Here is a 24,239-nt window from a genome sequence, read left to right on the forward strand (position 1 = left end):
TTGTTTAAATTAAAGATTATGCAACATGTAGAGTTTGGAAGGAATGATTCAGTTGTTTTGTTCAATTGAGTAAGTAGAGCAATGCAATTTGAGAATTCTTTCATTTCAGATCTGATAAGCACAAATATTAATTTAGATAGATAAGTAACTTTGACATGTAAAACAACTCCTCTATACAGTAGCGGACGTCAGCAACGGGACGGGTTTCCTTTGCTGGTTTTGGAACGGGGGCAGCTCGTCTATATATATGTGTCCTCAAAGGACGGGAGGACGGGAGCGGCCATGGTGGTATTTAAAGACAGATCTGCCCACACCTTGGGAGTCTGTCGGGCTTAAAGGATGAGGCTCTTATCCCCAGATTTCAGTGCGATGTGACCCGCCCACACTCACTATGTCAGATTACACTTTTGAGTACAATCCAATTAGACTGTGAGAAGGTGCTGGGTCCTCCCAAGGCTAAAATCAACCTAATTATCTCAGTGTGGGAATGGAGGTAAAAGGTGGAAGTGAAGGTGGGAGCTTTTTTTTAGAACAAAGAAATAACTGGTTTGCATTCATATTTCCTTTTATCAAATAGTTTATGTCCACAGTGCTTAAGTAAGGATTTATCTTGTGGCCACGGGGTTAGCTCAGGTAAAGGGCCCCTAATTCCAGATTCTGTCTTGCTTACTTAACATATGGCCTTTGCAAATGACACTGTGTCAGTGCACATCTTCTTGTCCAGTGTTTTAAGGGTATACTCAAGCATGATGAGCAGCTTTCTGTAGGTTTCACCAGCTTTTATTGACAATTCAATTACGTGTATGGAAAGAGTCAATATTTGCAGCAGTGGTCTGTCTTTTTCAAGACCTCTTCAATCCATCCTGGCATGCGGTCTGTCAACTTCTGGGCCAAATCCCGACTGAGCATGATTTGTGTGGTTTTATTGGACCACCTGCCTATCGATGATAGATTATCTGGGACATTAAGGCTTGGAAGGTATTTACTTCTAACCTTAGCCTTATGAGATGGTACTCCATCATGTCACAAAGGGCAAACTGTGATTGGATGGTTGGGGGGTTCCCCTTGGAGCATGTCTAGGTACCATTCTTTTATTAATGTGTTTTTTAAGGCTAAACTGTGAGTGAGTCCACTTTCTTGACAGGGAAGCAATCTCTGTTCACAAAAATGTTTTTTATATTTTCTGTGTTGAATTCATCAAAGGTGTGAGACACTCGTGTAATCAGAGATAGGGTGAGAAGCCCTGTCATCCAACAGGGGCTCGGAGTAGATCAGCTGCTCCTACACATCAAGAGGAGCCAGTTGAGGTGGCTCGGGTATCTGGTTAGGATGCTTCCTGGTGAGGTTTTCCGGGCACGCCCAACCGGGAGGAGACCCAAAGGAAGACCCAGGATGTTGGAGGAACTGTTTCTTGGCTGACCTGGGAACACCCTAGGAGAGGGAAGTCAGAGCCTGTCTGTTTAGGCTGCTGTCCCAGCGACTGGACCCTGGATAAATGGAGGAAAATGGATAGGTCCAACATTGTGTCATATTAAGAGCGTTTGCTCATAGCTGTATACCGATAAGATCAGTAAGTCAAATCTGAGGTGGAGTTTCCTGCTTCTTCCTCACATTACACTTTTTCAGCAACATGCCCAAAAATGATCACCATCACACAATCATGAAGAAAAACACACCAGTGATTGGAGCTGCTTCAAAGCCAACAAAAGAGAGCCGCATTGGTCTTGTTTCCAAAAATTATTATTAGAGCTTCTAGTAGTTAAAAAAAAAGTGCCTTTGTGATTGTTGACCATAATGTTGTGCTCACAAATGTTCTTTTAGTCCCCGTTGATGAGATTATGATTAATACCCCATATTAAACTAGACCATATTTCTTTTCTTCACTAAATGTTGGTTATGGAACAAATATATAAAAAGCAATATTTTAAAAATAACATCAAACCTCTATGGGGCATTCAGAGGTGTGCAGAATGAAGGTACAGTAGTTTCTTTAAAGCTACATTTTAATAAAAAAAAAATCTGATATTTATTTTTAACCAGCATGACGCTGAGTTTATATTTACATCTACTAGCCAATAGGGAGCACCACTGCAGTAAAACGTCCATTCAGCACAGTGAGGCCGACTGAGGAAAACGGACTCGGCAAGTCAAGCAGCTGCTTCTGAGCTCAGATTATGTTCTAACGTCAAATATTGTTGTAAACATAATTATGTATATATAAAATGACTAACATTGGCCAATATATAATAAACATGCCTTCATGTCTACTGACATCTGAACTTCTGTAGCTGCTAGGGATGTGTATTGCTGAAATTCTGGTGACGATACGCATCACGATACAGGGGAGAGATATGATATATCACGGTATATTTGATACATTCAACCAGATGATATTAGGAATTTTTTTTCCACTGATTTACCAGCACGGTGTGTCCTGTGAAAGCTGCTATAGTAACCAAGTGGGTGAAGCCTTATTTCAAAGGAACCACAGTCATGGTGACTAGGCAATCAGCATTCAAACAGCATTTCTGCAAGAAATGCAATCCATCTAGTTGAGTAGTTGAGTTAAATATTTGTGATTTCAGGATAGACCGAAAAAATAATGATTACTTTCTTAAAAATTATTTATGTTTTTCTGATGGTATTAATTTTTTAAACATTATAATATTATCAGAATTAGCAAAAAGTGGAAGTTTTACAAATGTTTTGAGTTAGATTCGGCCTGGAAAACTGATGCATTTCCAGTGGGTATCACTTCATATTTAACCCTCCTACTGTCCTAATGGGTGTGACCCCGCGAGGAAAGTTGACCATTGAGCAGGGTTGATGCTTCATCCCTTGGGTCCATGTGGCACCTCACCCCTGCCACGTGGACCTCAAGGGATAAACCATCAATCCTGCTCAATGGTCAACTTATGTTCATGTTTATTTATTTGGCAGACGCTTTTATCCAAAGCGACTTACAATTTATAACCTATAGGGCATGTTGTGGGAACTTTCCTCGTGGGGTCACCCATAAAGACAGTGGGAGGGTTAAAGCTTCTTTCCGGAGTACTTATCTTATTCGATGGCACCATCTAGTGGCTGACAAGCATATCACACTCCTTCCATTTTTTTTAAGATGGCGACTTCACGTTTTGTTTATAAATGTGCTTCTGTAGCCGACAAACGTAGCTAAAACACGTTGTTTTATGAGTATTATTCTCATGTCATGTTGTGTTCTCATATATTTATATTTGAAGGACTTTCTTGTCCGTGAAAAGTTCATCAACTCTGCATCAGCTGAGGTATTCCTTAAATTTGAAGCATCTAAGTGGTAGTCTAACGCTATTGGTTAGTTCTGGTCAGTGCTCAGTTTCCTATTGCACGGAGCTCTGCGGGGCAGGGGGCGTGCTTAGCAAAAAAATAAAAAGACGTATTGCTTACATTATATCACAGTACATGATAAGATAATCACTTTTACGGTTTTCTGACAAATCATACATCGTTTCTGAAAGGGGGAAAACTCCGGAAAGATAATTTAAACGCTAGTTATTTAAAATAAAAAATTATATTTTTTGCTTTCTGGGATTCCACTAGAATTCTGAAAGACTTAGTGGTACAATCAAGGGTTTTCTGCAATAGAAAAATCAATCATTACCATTCAGTCATTGTGGTCCTCGGAGATCATCAAAAATGAAGAATTATTTCTGAAGAAACTAAGTGTCCTTCTCCTTTCAGCAGATTTACCCAAATCCCTCTTTGCCTGTCTGTTCCTCAAGTGTTTCTTTTGTCAGAACAGCAGTAAATCACTGACTTTTCATTCACGATCAAACCAACATAAATTAAAAAGCTGCCTCTGTCTACAATTCGAGCCCACTGAAGATCTGTAGTAAGATGCTTGTGCGATTACAGAGTTCCTACCACAAGTGTGTTGCAACACATCTTTGCTTCCTCAACACAGATTCCTGCTGACAGGGGAGCTCACTGACTCCACAACAGAGGTAGTAATAAAAAAAAAAAAAAGCTGCACAGACCCAGTTTCTGCTTGAGTCCTTAAGCTCAAGAAGAGTCTGAAAGAGTCCAACAACAACAAATCAAATCTGTCTGTTTTCAGATGCCTATCCAGTGTCAGAGGTGGTATACACTTGGACTCAGGGAGCTGCCAAGTCTGTGGTAGTGGCAGAAGATGGCTCCAGACTCAACCAGTACCACCTGATCGGGCAAACGGCTGGAACTGAGGACATACACACCAGTAGAGGTGAGTGTGCCTAAATCAAAATATCAACAAGACGCCTTAAAATATGTAGGAATCAAAAGCCAAGAAGACAAATCTTCATAAGACATAAATAGGGGCGACGGTGGCACAGGAGTTAAGTGCTCGCCCCGTAATCAGAAGGTTGCAGGTTCGAGCCCCGCTCAGTTTGTTGCTGTCGTTGTGTCCTTGGGCAAGACACTTAACCCACGTTGCCTGCTGGTGGTGGTCGGAGGGACCGGTGGCGCCAGTGCTCGGCAGCCTCGCCTCTGTCAGTGCGCCCCAGGGCAGCTGTGGCTACATCGTAGCTCATCCCCACCAGTGTGTGAATGTGTGTGTGAATGGGTGAATGACTGGTTGTGTTGTAAAGCGCCTTGGGGGGTTCCAGGACTCTAGAAGGCGCTATATCAAATACAGGCCATTTACAAATCATTCTACTGAAATTACTTCCTACACATCAAAAGCCAACCAATCCTGACCATCATTCAGCATAATTTCAACCATTGTGTGCTGTTCACAGGCGTTAATGAACAACGAGTGTTTGAATGTTCTGCCATACACCAACTGTGGCACACATTGACTGGACTTGAAATGATTTATTTGATGAACTTGTCTACTTATGATTTGTTGATAGTTGTAAGCCCTCCGGATAATACCAGACTGGTATTCCAGGGTCTCTGGAAGTTGTAGCCACTGGCCCTATAGTGAAATACTTACATTAGCATAATAAAAGATGTACTTTTACACCACGCCCATTAAAGCATATTTGTAAAGCTGATGAATATCATAAAGCATTTTTGTACTAGTTTTTGGCCACTTAAATGTATTATTTACAAAATAACCAAATTTATGGTTACTTTAAACTTTTTAGACCTCTACCTCTTTTCCAGGAATAGTACATTCCTGAAAAACCTGTATTATCAAAGCCATCACTTAACTGTTACATCAGTTTTTTTTTTTTTATTCTTTGAGCTAATTTTGAGTCAGGTCTCCTTTTAGAAAGTGCACATTATAAAGGAAACTGTGTGTGGACAATTATCGGGAAAGTAATCCAGATTGTGTTTGATTTGGGTGTAATTATATTACATTAGCAAATTTTCAAAATGTGACTGAAGAAGTCTGAGTTTTCAATAAACTTGTCACGTTGCGGGCAAGAGGAGGTTAGGACCCAAGATGCAGAAACACCAGACGACACAAGGCAGGAGCGGTTTATAAAGTAAAATCCCTTTTATTTGGATGGGGAACAAAAAATCCAAAGGGCAGGGAGCCAAAACCTTATTACTAAACTCAGACCAAAAACCAAAAGCTCACTTACTGAGCAGAGACCCAGAGACTAGAGACAAAACAACGCTGACGTAAGACAATGGACCGACACAACGACACAGACAGGGTTTTATACACTGGGGAAGATGAGAGGGAGATGAACTGCAGGTGTGTGGGGAGAGAGAGACCAGGTGAACAGAGTTACTAATCAGGGAGGAAACTAACATGACCTAAGAATAAAACCTAAAGACACGAAGAGCAGGAAACATAACTTAATAATCTTAAGGGGGAGAAAAACCTCAAACACCGATGGGAAAAACACTAGAGAGACTAATAATATGAACAGCTGTAGCTAAAGGAAAATGACCTAAGAGAAAAACCTAAAGAGCAGAGGGGCAGAAAACATAACTAATATTCTAAGGGGGAAGTTGAAACTAAAGGGAAAACACTACAGAAAGAAGAACTACAGGGGCGTGACAAAAGGGGGCCACGGGAGCACAGGAACTGGGAGGGGGATATCTGAGGAGGGAAACCTAGAGGGCTGAAGATCTGGGGAAAAATGGAGAACACCATGAGACACATGAGGAAGACGCAGACAAGGACACATGAGGGCGCTAGGAGACACAAAAGGAGAACCTAGAGAGGGATGGAGAACACAAGGAGACACATGGGGGGAGACGCAGACCATGAATAAACTTTATTTCTTTTTTTTTTTTACTGTAACAGACATGTTAAACAGAGTTAACGCCTCTGGAAAAAGAGTAACTGGCGAAAACATTAATTTTCCGTTTCTGTATCTGACAGTTTTTCTGTTTATTTACAATTAAAGCTGTGATAGATCTACAGAGCAAGCTAGCTTTTAATTGCAAACACGGTTATGGAACACTCAGATGTTTTAAGCTAGCTTGTTCTGTAGATTTGCCATTGCAGCTTTAACTGTGCTGGTTTAACCCCTTAGCATTCACTCCTCACCCCTGCCACGTGGACCTCAAGGGATAAACCATCAACCCTGCTCAATGGCCAACTTTCCTGGCGGGGTCACCCATGAAGACCGTGGGAGGGTTAGAGCTGGAGGTCAGCCCAGAGACTGCATGGGGACTGGGGAGGACAGACACCTTTAGGAGTGGCTTGTCAAAAAGACGTAACGACCGCGGCTTGGATCGTAATAAAAAACAAGCTATGTTTATGTCAAACAGAAGTTCTTAGCAGCGCAAAGACAGCCCCTGTACCCACTTTAAGCTGCCGTTGCATAATGTTTTGTAAAAAGTACTCAATTGTGCAACATTACCGCCACCAATTATTAACGACCTAAAGTTCCCTGATGCCACAACGGCATTGCAGCAAATTTTTGGCATCGTTTTGTAAAAACGGCTAACAACAGCCTTCTCCGTCATGAGTCAAGATGGGCGAGTCCACGAATGCTAAACGACAACGTCTCAAATCCAAGATTTTTGTCGTCAATAACAGCTGTAGCCTTCATTTTCTCTGCCTAATGTGTACTTTCAAAAACCCCTCCAGCAGGGATTTCTCTTTTCTCTTAGACGTCTAGGTCATTTACACAGGATGTGACGGATGATAGTGTAAAGTGATGTGATGTAACAAAGTCTAGATTAAAATAGATGAATAGCACGATGGGAGGCAGAGAATAAATGCAGGGGGCAACGTTATCAGGAGGATCAGAGTCGACGAGTGGACGCTGGTGGACAAGAGAGCCTATCTGTCACACAACCAGCTGTCGACAGGCCTGGACGGTCCTGTCCAACAACACTTATCCCTGCATGAGCCACACACACACAGAAATAGAGAGACCTGAGACCTCGGGTTAATCCCTACCACCACCACCATCCAGCCACCATCCAACAGCCCATCAGCTTTTCCATAAGAAGATGACATCACAGATCAGCGAGGGATTGGTTGGGTGGCTGTCGCTGGGTATATCTGCACTCATAATTTTCTCTTTGTGGTGATGGATGGGAAATGAGGTCATTAATAGTGAGCACATTAAACCTGACATTTGACTCCAAGCTTGACCTTAGCTTGAGCTTGCCATTTCTAGGTTAAACGAAGGTAAGGGGCGGAAAGGGGTTTCAGGTCGAGTCCTCACAAAGCTGGAGCAAGGGCTGTGATTGGACAGGTTCACTCTGTCATGTGGAGATTTTAGGGGGGGTTGAAAGGCATCTGTTTAATACTCTTATGTAAAACGGAACTGTAGACTTCCCTCTGATTTCTAGTAGATCATTATTAAAAGCCCGGATTTCCCCTGTATTAAGTTTTTTACCCTATGAACACCCCAGCTACAAGGGTGGAGAGTTTGCTGGTTGGAAGATTTCTAATGGCTGAAAGGCTACTCGAGTGATTTATTAGTTTGCCACATTGATCTGTTTGCTGTTAATGCAATAAAATGTTGGTTGGAGCTTTTATTCCTAAATGTTAAAGTTGGGAGATTGTAGCTTAAGCATATTTGCACCATGAATCAATTGTTGGGTTGGGAAGCACCTTCCCTTGTTGACATCGTCACCTCATGCCGTCTAACTGGTTCTAATGTAGGTTTTTGACGTCGTGACATGTTTTACATTTTGACTTTTTGGCCATTTTATCTAGTTAGTTAACCACCATCTGGTGCCGTAACAAAAATCAGTTTAGTAGGACTAAAGGGCAAAAATCATCCTTCATACAGACCAAAGCTTTTGCCTGGGGATACATCCAAATCAATGGTTGGATACTGCTGATGGGTAAAAGCTCTTGTGTCACGTTCTGTCCACCAGACTTATTGCCTCTGCGTAGACTTTCATAGTGACATTTTTAGAGAAAATTGCATTTTCATACTTATTGGACTAAAGCAATGGTTCTATGTGCTATTAATGGAAAATATTGATCAATGGCGTTGTCCATATGTGTTAGAAGATTAGATTAGACTTCATTAATCCCACTGTGGGGAAATCCACTTGCTACAGCAGCACATACACTTGAGGAAAAAGAACCACCAAAAACAGCAAATAAAAAGAAAATCTTGTGTTTCCAGAACTACGAACAGTCATACTATTGTCATACATCATGTATTGCACAGGTATTGAACACATACTGAATATTGCATTGATGTTATTGTGTACCAGGAAAATGCCAGTACCAGTTAAACTTGGGAGTTTTACACTCTTACTGCAGAGGGATGAATGACTTACGGTAGCATTCTGTTATAAATGTGGGATGTCCATGGCCTCAACAGTGGAATGCAGTGGGTGGGAGGGGTTTTCCATTGTTCCATTGACATATCAACTTATCCACAAATTTTACTGGTGCCGCTTTTAAAGCACCACGCAAATCTGTTTTATTCATATGGGTTCATTATTTTTGGTTATCTTTTATTAATCAAAACCCAGTCAAAAAAGGTTTCATTTGGTTGAAACCCATGGATCACAATATGTGGTACAAGTACCAGTGATGGTACTCAGGATCCAAAGACAATTGGAAAACTTCACTATCCATTTAGCAGTTAAATAACAATCATAAGCTAAATCCTGATTAGTTTAATGTAAATTACAATCTTGGCTCCAAATGGAAACCAGCAGTGGAGAATTACTGAGAACCCAAAACGAAAGCTGCAGTGAGTCATTTTAACCGATGTGCTAGTGACCTCTTGAGTGACTAGGGAAGTCTATGGGACCTGCTTGCCACAAAATATGGGAAAAAGAACAGTGAGGAAACCTTGAGTCAAGTTGACCTAATTTTGTAATTATTTGATGCAGAGCATAAAAATAACCAATATCATAGTGTATGTGTTGCTGATCAATGAATGCGTACCTCGTGGCATCAAATAGGTTAGGGATGTTATATATATATATATATATATATATATAAGACATTTTTGTAGCAGGCCTTCACCAATTTTGACATAGCAGTGAAATACAAATGATGGTAGCCATTTTTTCATTTTTCTCAGCCTCGCTTAATTTTAAGCTCTCTGAATAAAATATTTCTATGGCAGGATAAGGACCATTGATCTCTTGTGCTGAACAGCTTTGAAAGTTGTATTGGTTGTTTTTAAAGCTGCTATAACAAATTTGGAAAACAAATTAGCTTACAACATTTTTTCATGCCTCTTAACGTTCTAAAATAATATACATATAAATAAATTGTGCAGAGTAAAAATCATAATAAAGTGGTTTTGTTGCATTTATCTAAAAACTTTCACTAATAGCACATTTGGGACCAAAAGCAACCATTGGACCATTCGGTTGTTGGTCTCGCCGAATCGCCGCACTTCCCTGGGTCCTCCATTCATAACGCACTTGCATTAGGCTACTACCACTTCAACTTCACGACAAACTACCAAAGTCCCAAAAAGAAAAACACAATTTGAAGTCACAAACAACAAAAACGCTTTTGGACCTAGGAAACGGTGACGACTCTTTGTAATTTCGTCTGTCATCGTGAGTTTCCGGTTCTGGCGGAATCATCTCAGGGAAGATACCCGATGGGAGGGGTGAATGTTCATGACCGTGTTTGCATTCAAAACCTAGCTTGATTGCAGATTTGCTACAACTGCTTTAAGTAGCACATCTAATTTTAGACAATTCGCTAATTTGAGGATATGAAAGAGGAGATAAGTCCATGAGGGTTTCTTTAAATAGCTGGCATATATGACCTCCCTTAGATAGCGATATCTGTCCCAAAATAACTCCTTAGCTCTAAAAGACGATAATACCACAGCAGCAGTTGTGCATGTAACAAAATATGATTGGTCGGATTATGACTTACCAGTTGACCAGCATAGCAGCGTTGTTCCCAGACATGAATGGAAGTTCCCCTTGGACAATGTGAAATACAAATCCAGGCCAAAAAAGCAGTAACATCCACCCCCAGCGGAGCATGTCCCTCCTCATTCCTACACCCCTGATCCTGTAGGGGTCCATACATCCGGGGTGAAGGTGTCCCAGGTCAGTCGTGAGTCATGATCGTGAGTCATGAAGGCATGTGAGGACCCAGGGGATGATCCTGGGGTTGTCCTGATTGAGGCATTGGAGGGGCAGATGAGCGCCAACTGTAGCAGGTGTTTGACTCTGGGAAAAAATCAAAAAAATAATTACCGTCACTTTGACTCTGCTGTCAATTGATGCCAGCAGTGGAATTTCACAAATGTCTCCTTTTTCCCCTTGTATTCCAACATCTTCTGTCAAGTGCGATTGATCGATATTCCTCCAAAAAGCTCCTGGATTTGACCAAAGTCAACACACAAAAAAAGGGAAGAGATTGGGAATACCCTCCCAGCTAGCCCCCCTCCATCCCAGTAGAGATTAGCAGCGAGTGTCCTGCCTGTGCATTGCTTAGAGCGATGTGTGTATCAACAGTTGGAAATCATGCTTCAAGTGTGTGTGTGTGTGTGTGTGTGTGTGTGGGGGGGGGGGGGGGGTCAGAGCCTCCATTGGCAGGACTAAAATGGGCGTGGCTGCAGTGAGAATCCCAGGGCTAGAGGCCCCTCCCCCTTCTCTCCCTCTCACTGATGGCAGGATGCAGATTGTGACCAGGGATTAGGGCAGTTGAAAAATCGGATTTTGCCTGGAGAAAGCCTTGTGTATTACTTTGTGTATGTGTGTGTGTGCGTGCGTGCGTGTGTGTGTGTGCGTGCGTGTGTGTGTGTGTGCGTGCGCGTGTGTGATGGAACGATAGATGGAGAGAATTTTTTATACCAGCGCCTGCCGTCGTAAACAGCTGACGGCAAGAGTTTTTTTTTATTTTAATCCTTGAGTTCATCATTGCGTCTTCTCTTTCTCTCTCTTAGACATTTTTCAGTCTCTTGGCTTACCTCAGTCATCTCATATTGTCAAAGCTCAGACATTAATAATCCATCCTCGTGTTCTTGGAGTAATTAACTCCACTTGCACCTGATTTTCTCTTTAATCACGGATTCAAAGCCGGTTTAATGTAGCTGTTTTATTCAGCTGAATATAATTATCCTCTTTATTTCCATTTTAATATTCTTTTTCACAGTTTCTCACTAATTCATCTATTCTGACGTTTTTCAAGCACTTCTTATGATTTTATTACAAGAACAAGAGGAAAGAGGTGGGATGAAAGAGTAAACTGATCATATAAGTTTAATTATATTTATAGGTAAATGTGATAGTATATTGTCCAAACGTGAAAATTAAATTGTCAGAACAATAAAGGTAAAATGATATCCCATGATATCGCTCCAATTTTATTTTGTGTGGGCGGTAGCTCTACACTGCCGTAGATACAAAGTTTACATGACCTTGAAATAAACGTATAAAGTTTTGAATTTCTGCTTTTTTCCGGGAGTTTTACACTGTTTTGTTTAGTGTGTTTTGTGTGTTTGTCTTTTAGAAATTGTTCTGCTGCGATGTTGTTTTGAATTTTACTTGAGAACCCCGTTGAAAACGAGATGGTTCATCCCAAAGAGGCTATTCTACTTAATGTGTTAAATGGGGCACTCAGTGTTGACATTCTGAACGGCTCTTAACCACTACCACATCAAAAATATAGCTGGATGTGTAGAAAAAAGGCCAAGTGTTAGCCATTTTTGCGTCAACAATGTTCACCAACCGACAAGGGTGTGAACAGTGTCATGAATTCACTCTTTCATTGCATTCTGGGACTTGTAGTTTTGTGGTTGACATGTTCAATTCAATTTAAAAATGTTGCATACTAAAGAGCAGGTTCACTGAAAAAACCTTTTTTAACATTTATTTTTAAATGATCAGTCACTTTGTAACCTCTTTTGGAAAACAATGCCACCAATTAGCCTCAACGCCATGGCAGCATCAGAGAGCCTAAGATAATTTATTAGTGTTCAGACCGTGGCAGTAATATGGTGCAATCGTGTCCTTTTTACAAAAGATTAAGCGATGGTGGTATAAAGGGGGTATGGGGGCGGTCTCTGCGCTGCCGCGGACTTCTGTTTTAAGGCTGATTCATGCTTCTCCGTCAGCTCCGCAAGGGACAGACACACATGGATTGATGGAATCGTTTTGCCCTCATACTTCTCCGTCTCCTGGAGAGTGTTGCAAAGCAATTGCCCGGCAGGACAACAAAGGGCGTAGCGCTGTTCTGTGGTATCCTGTCATGTATCGGTCCAAGATCGTGTGCTTATATTGTGTTTTTTTTTTTTGTATATAAGAGACTTTTTAACACGGACATTTTTGTCTCTCATTCTCCTCCACCTCTTCTTGCGCTCACCACCTCTAAACCCACGTTTCCTGTCATTTCCATCCACAAATAAAACGCTTGCTGCGCATCTTTTCACTCCTCCAGTCACGGGGGAATTAAACGTTCATATTTTAGAGTTTTTTCGCGAGGTATTCGTCAAGCTTCTCCGTGTCTGCCGCTAGCTATTCTCAACTCTCTTTATGTTTTTGAAGGCGCAATGGCAGCGGTGTAGACTACAGCGGTGCCCTGACCAATCACAAGCTTGCGTTCTCCGTCTCGTTCGACGGATGTTTAAAAAAGTGGGCTCGACTCCGTACGACCTTGCCTGCCTGCCGGGGCCCTACGCGAGGACGGATAATGGCGTTGCGTGTCTCTGCACTGACGCAGACGGAGAAGCATGAATCAGCCTTAACTTGAACATAACTTATTTTTTAATGCGATCAAACCCACGCTCATCAAGTTCTTTTGACGAGCCGCTCCTCCAGCTCCTAACGGAAAGAAGCTTCTGGAGCTCTGCATCGCCCCAGTTTGTCATCTCAGCTGGTTTTGTTTACAAAAGTGAAACTTATGCCTGTGTTTACTTTCGTTTTTAATGTAGTTGCCAGCTGGAGGTCGGCAGTAACTCTCCACATGATCATGACCCCTGCCTCTGTTGCGCCAAGGCGTAATATGCATTCACAAATCCAGCATTGCAGTAAAAGTACTACCAAGCGTGGTGGCACGAATGCCACAAAATTCCAGCAGGGCCATGCTGCCACGGCACATTCATATGACACAGCATGACGGGAGTATTACGCTGATTTGTCCGCATGGTGTGTCTTCTAAAAAGGGCTTGAGTTAGCATGCAGGCTAAATGTGAAAATAGTCTTCTACCCTTATTCCCTGCATTAGCTTCTGTTCTGTTCTTCTCAGTTCAGAAAAGCCTGAAAGATCTACGTCACACTGTCACCTAACATTTTTTTTTATCTTTTATTTTCATTTATTGACATTAAAATAAAAATACAGTCAGAAATAAATTGCTGCAAGCCAAAATGAAAAAGGGGACAGAAAGAAGAAAAACTTATGTTGTCTGCCCCTTTTAACTAAAATAGCATTAATACAAATGAAATAATCATATGATTCTTAAAAAAATTGAACAATATAGTTCCTGGACTTGTTGGCCGACAAAATCTCAACCCATGAATTTGAGAAAAAAATAGAAAAAGAAAACAATTTACACAGAAAGAAGCCTTAAGTTTTAGATCTATATACATACATATATACACATACGAATACATACTAGTTTTTTTTCCTTTCATCCCCCCACCCCCCTCCCCTCACACTTTTATGTAACAGATCTATATAAGTTAATCGTTTTATTTTTTATCTCTTTTTTGAAAGTCAATATTGTTTTTGCATTCTTGAGTTCAGTATTCAATTTATTCCACAATTTAACTCCATATATGGAGACACAATGTTCCTTTATGAGTATCCGATGTCTAGGTATGTTAAATAATTCATGTCCCTTTAAATCATATTTGCTATGTCTTTTTGTAAATCGTTTAATTAATCCTGCAGGTACGTTCCTTTTGTTTGCATTATACATAAATTTTAAAATATTGTAGTCCACCAGATCATAGAATTTTAGTGTTTTTAATTTAATAAATAATGGATTGGATGGATCTCTGTAGTTGCTCCTTGTGATTATTCTTATTGCTTTTTTCTGTAAGATGTAGATCGAATTTGTGTAAGTTTTATATGTTGTTCCCCAGATTTGAATGCAGTAGTTCAGGTATGGTACGATCAGTGAGTTATACATTCATGGATTCACCCATACTGGCACTAAGCGGAGAAGGGTTTTGTGGGTTTAGCATCCAGGAGAGAGGAGAGTGCGTCTCAGATAATAGAAGCCAAGTTTTAACATGAAAACATTATTGTTCAAACAGTCTAATTTTCATGTTTGTACAGTATGCAAATGTATCACAATATAAGTATTATATTGTATAAACATGAAACTTATATTGTTCCAACATGATAGTAAATTGTAAAAACGTGATGGTACATTGTATCCTGGTGAACTAGACCAAATTCTTGCTTTGCAAAGTTTGGTCTAGGAACGCTCCACTGGAACCTCTGCAGCTCCAACAGCATTCTGGCTGGCCAATCACAGCTCTCTAGAGGGGTTTCAAACACATAAAGAGCTGTGATTGGTCCATAATGGTGGGTCAATCATAGTGCTCTATCTGCTTCGTGAACAAATCACAGAGCTTTATCCGCTTTGTGGGCCAATCAGGGCACTCTAAATGCCTGGTGGGTGGGATGATGCAACAGAGTGAAACAAGAGTATGTCACATTCATTGTCCAGTGGAATGCGGAGATCATTTGAAAGACAACGGTAGAACCCGCCCCACAACCGAGAGCCGTCAGTGAAGCGTTGCCAGACTAAATAATACATTTATTTAGTCTGGCTTGCCAGGCTAGGTATATTGTACAAACGTGAAAATTATATTGTTAGAACAATAAAGTTAAAATGTTGTAACGTGATATCGCTCCAATTTTATTTTGTGTGGGTGGCAGCTCAACGCTGCCGTAGACCTCCCATAGTCATTAGAAACCTATAAAATATAAAGTAACTAAAAAACAAAACAAGATCTCCGAACAAAATCAACTAATCATTACAACACAATATTTTCCACAACATGATTCAAAAACAAAGGCAGATGTTCTGCAGACCCAATAAAAGGGTAGCCTAGAAACCTAGACCAACCGTAGCAGGTGCTAAAGATTTAGCTGTAGCCTCAACAGGTGTACCATTGGCCTGTGCACTTTTGTGTCTTGCTCTATGTTTGTTGGGCGAGTTAAGCACCAGAGCTGCAATGGAGAAAAACTACAAAGATGGTGTCGGCTCAGGAATTTAGCTTCAGATTTGGACTTTTCTTTGAGACATGAGTGTGCTAATTGATAATGAGTGTCCTATAGTCTAAAAAGCTGACATGAATGTTGGCAGGTCGCATTCCATAAATGTTTTGGTATTATTCCTGATAAAAGTCTTTTCTCAATCAATAATTTGTCCCAACCCCAAGATGACCAATGTTGTTTATTCTAAATCTCTTTTTCATTAAGATAAAATACTTTCTTGTTTTGTGTATTTTTCTCAGGACAGTACACGGTGATGATGGCCCACTTCTACCTGAAGAGGAAGATTGGATACTTTGTCATCCAGACATATATGCCATGTTTCATGACTGTGATCCTTTCCCAGGTGTCATTTTGGTTGAACCGAGAATCAGTTCCTGCAAGGACCGTGTTTGGTTAGTGCTTACTTCCTTAATTTTCTTTCTTTGTCTTTTTTCGGTAATGAGCAATCCCAACAGAGAGAGTAACAACAGATGATGGTTAGGGTATATTAAGACACTCACTTCCATTTTTAAAAGGGTTGTCTAGTTTTTGTTTAGTCTGTCAAAACTCATTGCCATGGCCTCTTCACAGGTGTGACCACAGTGCTGACTATGACCACGCTTAGCATTAGTGCCAGGAACTCGCTTCCCAAGGTGGCCTACGCAACAGCCATGGATTGGTTCATTGCCGTCTGCTATGCGTTTGTCTTCTCTGCCCTGATTGAGTTTGCCACGGTGAACTACTTCACCAAGAGGAGCTGGGCCTGGGATGGCAAGAAAGCTTTGGAAGCACAGCACCCTAAGGTACCATTTGTCAGCGCAAAGTTACTTTTCTCTCCAAAAGTAGTGGATCAGGGAAGCTAATAACTTTAATTTAGCTGTACACTTGAAAGTTTTGACATCAAAAAATGAATATGTGATAACCATAAATTGAACTCAACGTCTACACTCTGTTGGAGGTTGCTGGGACAGACTGCAATTATATTTAGACATATAAGCAAAATTAAATGTACGTATGGAAAACCAGCAATTATGAATATGAGAGAAGATCAACTATAGCTATTGGAACCATTTCCTAGAAAAGAAACCACTGGTGCACTAACAGATGCTTAATGGGAACACTAAAGACAACATTGATAGTTGACAAGTGTGCAGCTAAAATGATTTGGAGATCCTTCATCAAGCAGCAAAGTAATGACCCAAAAATACACTGCTTAAACGTCAAAGAACTCCAGTCGGTGGCTAGATCCAGAACGTTCTTGAACCATCTGTGGGGGCCCTCTGCCCCAGGGGCGGTGGCCGACTGTTGCTGCCTGGGCGCTCTACAGGTAGTGTTTGAGTGGAGGTGGGGGTCTATGCTCCCCCTTCTCTGAGCACCCTGACTTAGTTGCTGTGGAAGACCTGATGCTGCCGGGGCAGATGGCTCCTCTGTTGGTGTTTCCTTGCCTTACCTTACTTGGCTCATCTGGACTCAGCCAAATATACATTTTTACTGATGTGATTTTGTGTGTGTGTGTGTGTGTGTGTGTGTGTGTGTGCATATGACTGTTAATGCTTTAAAACTGTTATGGGAATTTGGGGTCATTTTAATTCTGTAAAGTAGTCTTGGGTGGTATACCAGTTCAAACTAAAAACCGGTGTTTATTTTGGTTATGATATGAATATTTCACATATATACCGCTATACCGGTGAATGGCCTAAACAACGTACAGAATGTTTGTAGTAGGAAAGTGTTTCAGCTGGGACTCATTTCACTGCTACACACAAACACCACAGCATGGTGAAACCAAGAATGGCGGCTGGCGGGAGCTGTCACGGCGACATCAAAACTTCGGACGCAGAAGAACTTATTCCAAAAAGAGGAGCCACATCTGTTGTTTGGAGGTTTTTCTGGTTTAAAAGTTTGGACGTGGAGCAAACAACTATTATATGCAAATGCTGTCGAGCAACGGTGGTAGCCGGCGGGGGTAATACCAGCAACTTGCTTCATCACCTCAGCCGAAAACATGTCTTGGAATACCAAGAATGTCTCGATCTTCGATCTGCACCCTCCACCTCCAAGGCTAAAACGGCTAGTAGCAGTCAGAGTCAGACGTCCATTAAAGACGCATTCGCCAAAGGGACTGTATATTTAAACAAAAGCAAGCGGTGGATCGAGATAACCAACGCAATAACGTTGGATGTTAAATCATAAAGATGGTTAACTGCACAGATTATATGCAAAATGTGTTCAATAAAAATAGATTATTTTGACTGCAATATTTTATCTTTCTAGTTGTTTTTTCTTAACTGCTTTCTTTGGACAAGGATACTTTGAGGGGCTTTCTGCATTTACCTACCTGTGACTGGACATGGAAAAACTGGTATTCTGCACATGAAACGGGCTATTTAAGGCCAATCTAGTGCAGTAATTATTTTCTTATAAAAAATAATCTGGGTAATCACGGCCTTGTGAAAAATATCGTCAAATACTGTAAAACCGATATAATTTTAAAAAATACCGTGATATGACATTTTTGCCATACCGCCCAGGCCTACTGTAAAGCACTTTGAGTTGCACTTTGTTTGAAAAGCACTTTATAAATAAAATCTGATTGATTGATTGAAGTCCAGACGCAGATGATTTGCCAGAACCTTGATTGTCTGACACTTGTAGACACCAATTCCTCAATTTCTGTTTTGCCATAGAAACGAGATCCAATGGTGCTGTCGAAAAAGCCGAACAACGTCTGTTCAGCGGGTGTCAACTACACCCCCAACCTGACGAAGGATGTTGCCATCTCCACCATCTCCAACACCACGTCGGTGCAACTGAGAGCCACCGAGAGCAAAATAGTGGACCCCAAGAAGACCTACAACAGCGTCAGCAAAATCGACAAGATGTCACGTATAGTGTTTCCTGTCCTCTTCGGAACCTTCAACCTTGTCTACTGGGCCACGTACCTGAACAGAGACCCGGGTGTGAAAGGAGTCGTCACTTCTACATAACTGCTTTATTTCTTTCTTTTTCTGTTTTTTATTTTATTTTTTGAGACTGAGCTTGTGTAAGAAAGGATGGATGGGGGGCCGAGCCTTATCGGAGAGTTGTGTAAGGTCTCTGCTTTAGAAAACAGTAAATGAAATCTGCGCTTGAAGAACAAAACTATCCAACTATGAAATTCAAATTGAATGGATGCAAGGCTGCAACAGAATCTCTTTCCTGTTCTCATGGCCTAAAAAACTGCTTGACAGTGAAGAAACTGCTTCATCGAAACAGGAAGGCAGGTGCTTTGCTTCTTTCTCATCTATCTTGCTGCAGTTTGCATGACGTTTCCCTTAAAAGGAAACTACCGACTCCTCTTTGTCTTGAATACCGATATGTCAATGGTATGTCAATCATTTCTTCAAGTACAGGGGGTTTGCATTTTGAGAAAAGGGTGGAGAAAACATGCTGCAAGTGTGGAAGTAATATAGCCTATTGTTATTTTATCCTTGAAATGCCCGTTTCTTGTTGTACTAGACTGTTTGAAGCTTCCAAAATCATTGCCTAACCCTAACCCTAAAAAAGTCGAAAGGAAAAATGATAAAAAAATAAATAAAACTGAGAATGAAAAACAACTTTTTTAAGATTATTGCTAAAGGAGGTGAAGGAGAAGTCAACACATTAAAAACTGGAAAGTCCTCCTTGCCCTTTGGAGTGAAAGGACACTGGTGAGTGATGTGTTAGAAGGGATGTGGGACTTGATATGTGATTCAGCTGAATTTTAAGCCCTGCTCACTCAGCCATGAAACTAATATACACAGTTCAGAGAGCAGTGTTGGAAATGCAGTGTGCCACATACAAATCAGCAGAGAAATGTCCAGAATTTGGTGGTCAGTCAATAAGTGGGATGAGATTAAGACAGGGCATGGCAGCACTAAAAGCTATGGACACCTTGCAAAAATATCTAACGTAACATAAATGAATAGTGCTGTAAATATGACTAACGTGTTTCAAGGGGGTGGCTGAATTCATTTGAAGTGGGGTTCTCAGAAAAGGTTGCAAACAATACATATTTTGCCAGTAATAGATATCTCTTAGAATGACCTCGGTATGGAGAAATATAAAAGAATGGTCAGAGCAGAGAACAGGCCAAAGCCAGTTTCATTTAAACGGTAATGGGTGTGGCCAACCTGGTTGAAAGTACGTTTTACCAGGTTGGCCATGCCCATTTACTCAGATTTTAGGATGTCGTCATCCCGGTTGATTGTCCTCTTGGCTCGTCTCTCGCTGTGTCTTCTCAAACCCCGAGTGAGTCGCGTCGGATGGCCGCTCATACTGAGCCAGGTTCTTCCTGTTAAAGGAGAGTTTTCCTCTCCACTGTCGCCACCAGCTTGTTTAGTATGGGGATTGCTGATCGATGTATATAGGAAACTAATTGGCATAATGAACTGAACTCATTGCACTCATAAGTAGGTTCAATTGGAATGTTTATTTTGTAAAGTGCCTTGAGATGATTTGTGATTTTGAGCTACATAGATTAACTGACTTGAATGTTCTCTTTCATTATTTCAATTGAATCATTTTTCCTCACTGTTAAGCATATTTTATTGCTAAACTACATACTGGTGTTGCTTAGGTAACCACTAGCCCATTGGTGTACATAGGGGTTTACAAATCATTCTCCATTACATTTCTGTTGAATGTAGTTTCTATTTGGAGTCAAAATCTGGATTAACTTGAACCAAATTTGGAACGACTTTTCTAGATTTTACCAGTCGTGTTGTCTGAGTACTACTGGAAGGAGCTTGAGTACCACCAGCATTGGTACGGTTTGAGAACCGTACGGTTTAGATCATTTTAATTTTTAATTTTAATGGAAATATTATGGAATTCAAGCCAGAGGTCTGGACAGGAAGTGCTAAAGCTAGTTGCTAATTCCACTATTTAATTCTATGTAGAAAAACAAGTAATGCAATACTATAAATCCTTTGAGAAATGTTGTTTTAAGATGGCAGACATCTGCTTTGGAACTGGCCCAACTCTGACTAGCCATTAGCTCATCATTCTGGTCAGAATGAATCTCTGTTTCTCCAAACTGAGGCCTTTCAATGAGCTACCAAGAACAAATAATTGTTAATAACCTTTCAGGAAACCCATTTCAAATGTTCTACAATGTATTAGCTTACTCTTTGCCCAAGTGTCTTTCAAAATAAAACCACGACTAACTCGACTGACCAGACAGCTAACTAAAAAAATACAAAGTCAAGTGTGAAATTGAAATATGATCTTTTGGAAACAAAGCAGCTCTCAATTAGCTATTATTATTTTGTTATTTGACATTTATTGCAAAAGTTATCCAAAATATCGTAGCTCGCAATATAGTAATACACTTAACGATAGTTTAAAACAGGCATAAACCACCTCAGAAGCGGTATTGTAAAAACCTGTCCACCTTCATAAAGTGGCACTTCTTAATCATATATCCCTTGCTAACCTGCAGCGAAAATGTCAACTAACCAGTCAACTTTATTCGCACTGTTTCTGGCTACTGTCATGTAAAGATCTTAGGATCATTTCCGAGTTTGTACAATGGTTTGTTTGACAGAAAGTTCATTTGGAGATGACATTTTTTTTCTTTACCAGCTAGCTAGTTAGCAGCCCCTTAGCTACGTTGCTTATATGACTGTAAAATCTGATGTTAGGGGTAAGTTGTGCCTGACTTTCTTCAAAATGTGTTTTTATTATTATTTTAAAGGTTATTTGCAGTTGGTAAAAATTTTGATTTGTTTTTAAACTAAAATCTGAATTAACCTTATCAGCGTATTTCTGATTATCTCGCCACAGAAACGAGCTCCAAACAATACAAGCTCATTTTTAAGAAGGCTCGTTATAGGAGTACATTTGTGAGAATTTAAGTACATTTGGCCAAACTCTAAGGGAATTGTGTAAATAGTCTTTTAACATTTTGGTTTATTTACTTTTTAAAGTTACTATCCTTAAGCCTTTAGCCAAAGTCTAATGTTGACTTTCAATTTATTTATTGTACGTTTTTGTCTCGGATTGCGTTTTTCTTCAGGTTTGTGAATCTGCACTTCATTCTGAACATTTCGGTTTTGTCAAACTGGAGGCTGTCAGGGTTAGGACTATGGTTCTAAAGGGATCTCAGAAGCACAGCATGTGTGACTTGGTTTGTGGCGAGTCATACTCAGGAACAAAAGAACACATGTTCTCAGCACGTCTTGAATCACATGGACGCTAATCGCTGAGCTTTCCCCACATCTGCTGCTTTGGACATCGTCTTGGACACCTTCAGGGCATTCAACTTGTTTCTCTGAATCCAGTCAAATGTAAATACACCTTTTCTGATGCCATCAGAATGTCCTGAAGCATAAAATCCTCAGAGGGTGTAGTCGCTTTTTAGTAAAACTCTTTTAGCTTGGTGATTACATCAGCTGCTAATACCAGCTTTGCTACGTGAACTTCAAATGGACCTAACGGTGAAACGTGTTTATATCTGTTTAAAACGTATTTTATTTAGACTTTGTGGATTTTTGTGCAGGACTGACTGGGTAGTTTGAGAGGTTTCGATTGCTGCTACCCGTCAGCTGAGGCGATGTCTCTGTGCTCATTAGGGGGAAAGAAGTGCAATGAAATGGAGCTGAAACACTGATGTATTCACCTGACTGCCCGGGGTCGACGTGGCAGCCGGGTGCAGATTAGCAGACCAGACATCTCCCTGGTAACGGACTCCCATCCACCGTTCGTGTCAGACTCAGCTGTTTGTCAACGAGTCAGTCAACCCATTCAACATCGCCTTAGCTAATGAAAGGTCCCTGTTTTATTTCATTCGTCCTTACTGTTTGATGGTATGAAGCTTCATCTGATAAGGCCTTAACATCTTTTCTTTCTTGGCAACTAAAAAAACAAGTGCTCCATCCTCCATTGACCCATCCATCCATTTAAACATCTCACTCGCAGTTGTCCGCCCTTCACTCCTCCAGCCGCTGTACCAGAATCATCTGCCGTACAACTGTTGGGGAAAAAGGGGATTTAGTTCCGCTTAAGTTGGCCGTCAGGGTGAGCCTCCCTCTGATTCGAGGCCCATCTCCATGACAAGCCCTTGTTTTTCTTCATATGTCGTCTGGACCACCATTTCTACAGCACGTTAGGGACAATTTCAGGAACGCTAATGTGTATCGAACATTCATCAGCCAGCGTGAGGACGGTCGTCCCTCCCAAGACAACTGCAAACGGACATCTAAATGCATGCAAATCTTGTTTTAAGGCATACCTTGAATTATTTTCCAATAAAACTTTTTGCTTACATTTTTCGACAATACAGCGAAGGCATTGTAGCTGGTTCTGTGCCACTCATTTGTTGTTTTATGCACTGTATTTGTATTGTGTGTTATACTTGATAATTGATCAAATAAAAAATGATCAACCAAAATTCTGTATTTAAGTGATTAAAGCTGCTTGGAGCAGCAACACAGACATTAGCACTTGTTTTGAATGCTTTAATTTGGTCACTTGTGATTAGATTAGCTATTCTTCAGCCATTCAGAGAATTTTTTTAGAGCCTTGGTGAGCTTCGATAAAAAATATCATATAGAAATATTATTTCTGAATATATTCAGTCACTTTGAGTTTTTCATGCAGGCCGAATCTTCTGCACCTAACCAGAACTGTGTTTTCAGACACACCACTTTTGTACCTGAACTTGTCTTTTCGGCTGCCTTCACACAGCAGGGAAAAGTTCCAGATGTCTGAGGGGGAGGGGGTGGGAAGGCTGTGCCCGGATATTGCGTAAAATAGTGCGGCGGGCGTACACGCGTCATTTACCCAAACAAAGCTATTCAGTCAAACATGACCGACGAAGAGATAGAATATTCCTCTCACTGATCGGACTTAGGTTAAGCATAATTCTGCGCACACGAAGACGCATAAGAGACCTGGATGATGAAGCTCAATGGTTAATGAAGGAATCACAGAAGCGGTGTGAAGCGCTCCGTCGCGCGTTCTAGGAAACTGTACCGTAGGAGGCGAGCTGCCGTGGTTCGCCGCATGCTACAGGAGCGAGCTATCTAGGTGTGCACAGCGTCCCCCGGTCCCCTCCCCCTCCTCCCTGTCCGGAACTCAACCTCACCAGTCTGAAGCAGCCACCCTGACCGTGACAAGTCCGGTCCTGTTACTAGGGGCATTGTCCAGTTTAACTACAGAAAAGGTTATCCAGATGTTTGTATTCAGACACAAAAATCTTAAGGACGGAGTCCCGAACATTTCTGTTTTTCATGGCCTGTTTGAAGGGGACTCTAGATAGTCCTAACAGATCTACGTCACGCTGTCACTGACTCCCGACGGGGAAGGCTGTTGTTGGTTTAGCGTTCAGAAAACATCAGAGAACGTCTCGGCTAATAGAAGCTAACTATTAGCATTAGCAACTCCAGCACACAGCAGAACTCCTCCAGACCTGTGTTGTTTGTGGAGACTAAACATCAACGTTGCAGAGCAAACAGTCAGTGGTAGAGCCACGTTATTGTTAGCCAATCAGAATTGAGATGTCCAAATATCAGGAAACAAGAGTTGAAGTCCTGGGTGTTTCTCAACGCCAAGGAACCTCGCCTTGATGTCTTGGCCCCGCCCCAGTTGCCTAGGAGATACGTCATCAGGAACTGCCAAGACGCGTTCCAATGTTCATGTTCTACCGAGGTGTGTGCTCTCCGTTTGTTAGCCGTTTAGC

General features: G+C 41.1%; 2 protein-coding genes across 3 annotated transcripts in view; one reads left to right on the top strand and one right to left on the bottom strand.

Moving 5' to 3' along the window:
• Nucleotides 1-10,557, bottom strand: part of LOC107381054 (gamma-aminobutyric acid receptor subunit beta-3) — a 108,594-nt gene extending 98,037 nt beyond the window's left edge. For both annotated transcript variants that reach the window (XM_054743156.2, XM_054743155.2), the window contains exon 1: nucleotides 10,253-10,557. In XM_054743156.2, coding sequence (XP_054599131.1) covers nucleotides 10,253-10,407 — 155 coding nt within the window. In that variant the 5' untranslated portion in view covers nucleotides 10,408-10,557. The remainder of the gene's footprint in view (nucleotides 1-10,252) is intronic.
• Nucleotides 1-18,659, top strand: part of LOC107381055 (gamma-aminobutyric acid receptor subunit alpha-5) — a 36,804-nt gene extending 18,145 nt beyond the window's left edge. Inside the window, exons 7-10 of the mRNA XM_015952542.3 lie at nucleotides 4,097-4,240; nucleotides 15,799-15,951; nucleotides 16,130-16,341; nucleotides 18,226-18,659. Coding sequence (XP_015808028.1) covers nucleotides 4,097-4,240; nucleotides 15,799-15,951; nucleotides 16,130-16,341; nucleotides 18,226-18,525 — 809 coding nt within the window. The 3' untranslated portion in view covers nucleotides 18,526-18,659. The remainder of the gene's footprint in view (nucleotides 1-4,096; nucleotides 4,241-15,798; nucleotides 15,952-16,129; nucleotides 16,342-18,225) is intronic.
• The last annotated feature ends 5,580 nt before the right edge of the window (nucleotides 18,660-24,239 follow it).

Source organism: Nothobranchius furzeri, chromosome 14 (assembly GCF_043380555.1).
Source record: "Nothobranchius furzeri strain GRZ-AD chromosome 14, NfurGRZ-RIMD1, whole genome shotgun sequence".
Taxonomy (NCBI): Eukaryota; Metazoa; Chordata; class Actinopteri; order Cyprinodontiformes; family Nothobranchiidae; genus Nothobranchius; species Nothobranchius furzeri.